General features: G+C 41.7%; 1 protein-coding gene across 1 annotated transcript; it reads right to left on the bottom strand.

The window, feature by feature from the left end:
* Positions 1 to 599: 599 nt before the first annotated feature.
* Positions 600 to 2,526, bottom strand: LOC148022830 (thioredoxin-like). Its single transcript, XM_087695759.1, has 2 exons — positions 2,069 to 2,526; positions 600 to 1,110 (listed from the first exon to the last, which is right to left on the bottom strand). The coding sequence occupies exons 1-2, from the start codon at positions 2,408 to 2,410 to the stop codon at positions 904 to 906; spliced, it is 549 nt and encodes a 182-aa protein (XP_087551885.1). The 5' UTR covers positions 2,411 to 2,526; the 3' UTR covers positions 600 to 903.
* Positions 2,527 to 4,288: the final 1,762 nt, after the last annotated feature.

Here is a 4,288-nt window from a genome sequence, read left to right on the forward strand (position 1 = left end):
ACCACTGTCCTCAGAGAAGTTATTCTTATATCAAAATGTTCCTTGTGCAAGGATGTTCTCACCCTATATTATAGGTCTGAAAATTGGAAGTTTACTGCATGCTTGCCACAGAGGCTCTCTCTCTCTCTCTCTCTCTCTCTCTCTCTCTCTCTCTCTCTCTCTCTCTCTCTCTCTCTCTCTCTCTCTCTCTCTCTCTCTCTCTACTATCTATCTATCTATCTATCTATCTATGCAAACACAAAAGACCTCCTGGAATATGCCTAAGGTCTACTCCCTGCTCCTGGTACCTAAGGAACCACCATCCATTGTACTTTTAGAAAGCCATTTTTCCTTTGTACTTTGAGAAAGCTATTTGTTGCACAGTTCCACCAAGCTTGAAATGTCACTACTATGTGTGAACAATTTTTAATGTCAGACTGCTAATTAGATAGCAAGCTACAGGAGCCTAACATAAGTATAGTGAGCTGCTAGCTACTGGACACTGAAAGCTAACATGGCATAAGCACTAGAAAATGCTACACTCCACATGGAAAGTTGATATATGCCGCACTCTAATCTGTAATATAACCTAGTGATATCCATGAAATAACATCGAGTGATGAACATGAAAAGCACAAGTGTGCAAAAAGTATGACATTTAGATGTTTGCTTGTATTTCTGCCAGAGCACCTTATTTGACAACCTTCCATTATCTAGAACAAGCCTTGGCTGACAGACACATTGACAAACCAACTTGCTAATCTTCTCACTACAAAGGGAATACAAGGTGAGAAAATTATTACTAGTAACTAAACATATGTCATCGTAATGAACAGATAAGATGCGATGATTGTGGCCATATACAAAAGTACAACTCAATATAGGATTTGCTACAACTACAAACTTGAGTATCCTGTTTGATTGTCAAGTTGTGGCTGCAGAACCTAGCAACTCACTCAGTAGCTCCTTCAGCTTCTTTGCATTAATTGTACCCTCTCGACGACTTCCAGGAACCTCTTTGCCATCTTTGAATAAGATAAGGGTTGGTAAACCATAAACATCATATTCCTTCACTAAGTCCGGGCTTGAGTCTGTATCAATTTTGAAAACCTTCAATGTTCCATCAAGTTCCTGTTAAAAACCACCCAATCTTGATCTCAGAACAGCAAAGCCTTTGTCAGCCACAGGCAAATGAGAATCATTTTTTGACACTCAAATTGCAACACCATCAAAATGCATAAACCACTTAAAGGATTTTAGAAACCCAATATTACTTAGAAACAAACAGACTACATTTTGATCCAGAATAGCCATTAATTGTGAAAAGCTGCAGTGTCAGTTGCTTCACATATGCCTGTTCACACTGTGAGAAGAAAGGCACAGGAGGCTCATGAAGAAGCAGATTAAAATTTTCCAAGCAATTGCTCTATCAACGGTTGTCCATCTACATAAACAATAATAATGATTGATTGGTGCCTCCTCACAACAGAATTTCTTTATAAGGGCTTGACGGGAGAAGAGGATGCAAAATACATCATAATTCAAAAATCCTCCCCCCCAAGTGCACCTCAGACCCTATGGAAGACCATTGAACAAACAAGGAAACAAAATAGACAAGTGAAGTGTGAAGACATATGACAATGTAAACAGAAACCGAGTCAAGGATTCCACATTTAAACTGCATATACGCTGAATGTGCAAGAATATTGTGACAAAACATAGTTTTCAATGCATCACAAATTTCCCCTCATAGGCGGTGTTGGATGGGTTACAGGCTTAGAGATTTCTACACCACAAACACAGGCAGAAGCTCTTATAGAACTAAGCTAAGTTCAGAATCGATCGCTGCAGTAGACATTCAGGAAGCAGGTCCGCTTGGAAATAAAACGAAAATGTGATGAAGCATATTGCAAAGAGGACAGAGCGAGAGGTAAGCACGCTTCTTAAGATTACAATTAAAATCTGTTTGCAAAGGTAGATGATTTCCGTAATAACCTGAAACATGACAAGTGGGGTACCTACTGCAACGCTAGGGTTTCATACATCAAGACTTAAGAAAAGGCTTAAAGAATCAACACAAGGACCTGACCTTGGAAACGGAATCCATGATGGGTCCGATGAGCTTGCAAGGGCCGCACCAATCTGCGCAGAATCCGACGAGGACGGGGGAGTCAGCCTTCAGAACTGCGTTCTCGAAGTTCTCCTGCGTGAGGCTTGAGACCTTGCAGGACGGGATGGCGATGAGAGCGCAGGAGCGGAACCGCGGGGAAGGAGAAGAAGACGAGGGCCTACGGACCAGCAGACGCTTGCCGAGCCATTGATGGCGGTGGCCATAGGAACAGGTCGAGGATGAAGAAGGGGAAAAGGAGGATGATGGAGCGGACAGGGGGTGAAGGCGATGGAGGGACGCGGGGGAGGTCAGAGCTTGCATTGTGGCGATGGATGGGGATGCTGCGCGCGCATACGCTCGGCCTCCCGGTGTCCTCTTGGACGAAGAGGAAAAGGGGAAGCGCGAGTGCCAGAGAGCGAGAGAGAAAATAAGAAACAGGATGGATGGATGGATGGAGAGAGAGAGAGAGAGAGAGAGAGGATGACGCAACGCATTCGCTCAACCCAAATCCCATGAGATGGTCGAATGTGGATCGTTCATGGCCTCCTACTCCTACCATCACCATCACAAAACGCATTGTGCCACCCTAACCACCATTCTTGCCTACCCTATTTGTTTAAGGTATCGCGCAAGAGATCCATCGCAAGTGTCATAGCTCCTAGAGTTGGAATGAAGTTGCCATAATCTTCATCTAGTCGCAACTGCCATAGCTCCTAGAGTTGGAATGAAGTCGCCATAATCTTCATCTAGTTGCAAACTTACTAGGAGTTTGTTGTAACTCCTGTAGTTGGAATGAAGTTGGCATAATCTTCACCTAGTCGCAAATCTTCTAGTAGTCTATGAGGATTTTCAAGATCCCAACACTTTTTTTCAAATGTTCTTTTGGACTAAAGATTTTGCACAATTCCCTTCCTTGCCATGTCCATACATTAGGTTGCAAGTGGGACAACTAGCCTATCATAACCACCCTTCAAAGATAAAGCATGCAACAAGTAGAAATATGTAGTAGTGAGACACCACTAAGCCTAAAATGCAAATCATAACCTAAAGGAATGGCAATGTCATGACAAGTAGTTGAGAGTAAGACCCCTTAATAGCAGCAAGTGGTAGCTTGATCGACATGATGGATGTGTGAGTAATGGGAGGTCAAGAACCCAAAACTTGCAATTGAGCGGCTTTGTAGTGCCTTACCCTTAGGGGTGCAAAGATTGGAATGATGCCTAATCACAAATGATTTAGAATGTTGCATTTAAAAGAGAAAGACCCTTAATGCATTTTTAAACATCAATATGAAGCCTAATAAGGCCATTGTAAACCAAAAGAACATTAGGAATGCTACCAAATGCATCTCCATAGCCTCAATGTAGCCTTATCAAAGCTTGTTCATCAAAATAACCCTATATTTGTGTGGTTGTTTCTTTTTGTTGCAACAGACAATAAGACTTGAGCTTCTAATAGGCTTGGAGCTCAAACATTGTTTTTGCTTTGAATTTCCTAATGTATAGAACTTTTTCATGTCAAGATTAAGTGTTTGTACAAGTGTATTGAGGAAGTTTGATGGAAAGAACAAAGCTCCACAAGGAGGAGTTGAGATTTTTTGAAATCCTAAACCTAAGCACATCACAAGGAAAATGGGGCAACAATCAAGACATTGCACCTTGTTTCTAAGCACTACTAAGGCCCTTAAAATTTGATCAAAAAATACCCTAAATAATTACATTTTTGGTGACCACAATCAATGAATCTTCGCAGGAAGAAGTCCATGTGCATCCAAACCCAAGGGCCACCTTAGTCCATCCTAGCAGCATCGACCTCATCAAAGTCATTCCTCAACCTAGTAAAAGCTAGTGACCTCTCTCATCCCTTACACTAGCCCATACTCATCCCATTACCCATTTTGTTTCCTTGACCTTGTCACCCACCAACTTTTTCCTTTCCACCCCATCCCTATGTCATCATGATGGTATTCATGATTATATACCTAATATTCTCTAGTAACAAGGAGGATGATCCAATTTTTCACACCCTGTTATTTGCAAAATATAAAATCCTCATCATCTAGGTCTAAAAAGAGTACCTTTGAATCAATGCTCAGTGGTAAGGTAGCCACCTAGCTAGCCTAACCACTGAATCAATTTGCCACTTATGACCTTACCAAATGCCTCTTTTCAGCACTAATTTCACAAATAAAAATATGCT

This window comes from Lygodium microphyllum, chromosome 16, assembly GCF_053477565.2.
Source record: "Lygodium microphyllum isolate KBCC chromosome 16, Lygodium_microphyllum_v1.1.10, whole genome shotgun sequence".
Taxonomy (NCBI): domain Eukaryota; kingdom Viridiplantae; phylum Streptophyta; class Polypodiopsida; order Schizaeales; family Lygodiaceae; genus Lygodium; species Lygodium microphyllum.

Bases quoted from the DNA above. Each gene is read 5' to 3' on its own strand.
- LOC148022830 (XM_087695759.1), bottom strand. From the start codon at position 2,410: ATGCAAGCTCTGACCTCCCCCGCGTCCCTCCATCGCCTTCACCCCCTG. The intron at 1,111-2,068 runs GTCAGGTCCTTG...GGTTTTTAACAG, and splicing joins TCATGGATTCCGTTTCCAAG to GAACTTGATGGAACATTGAA.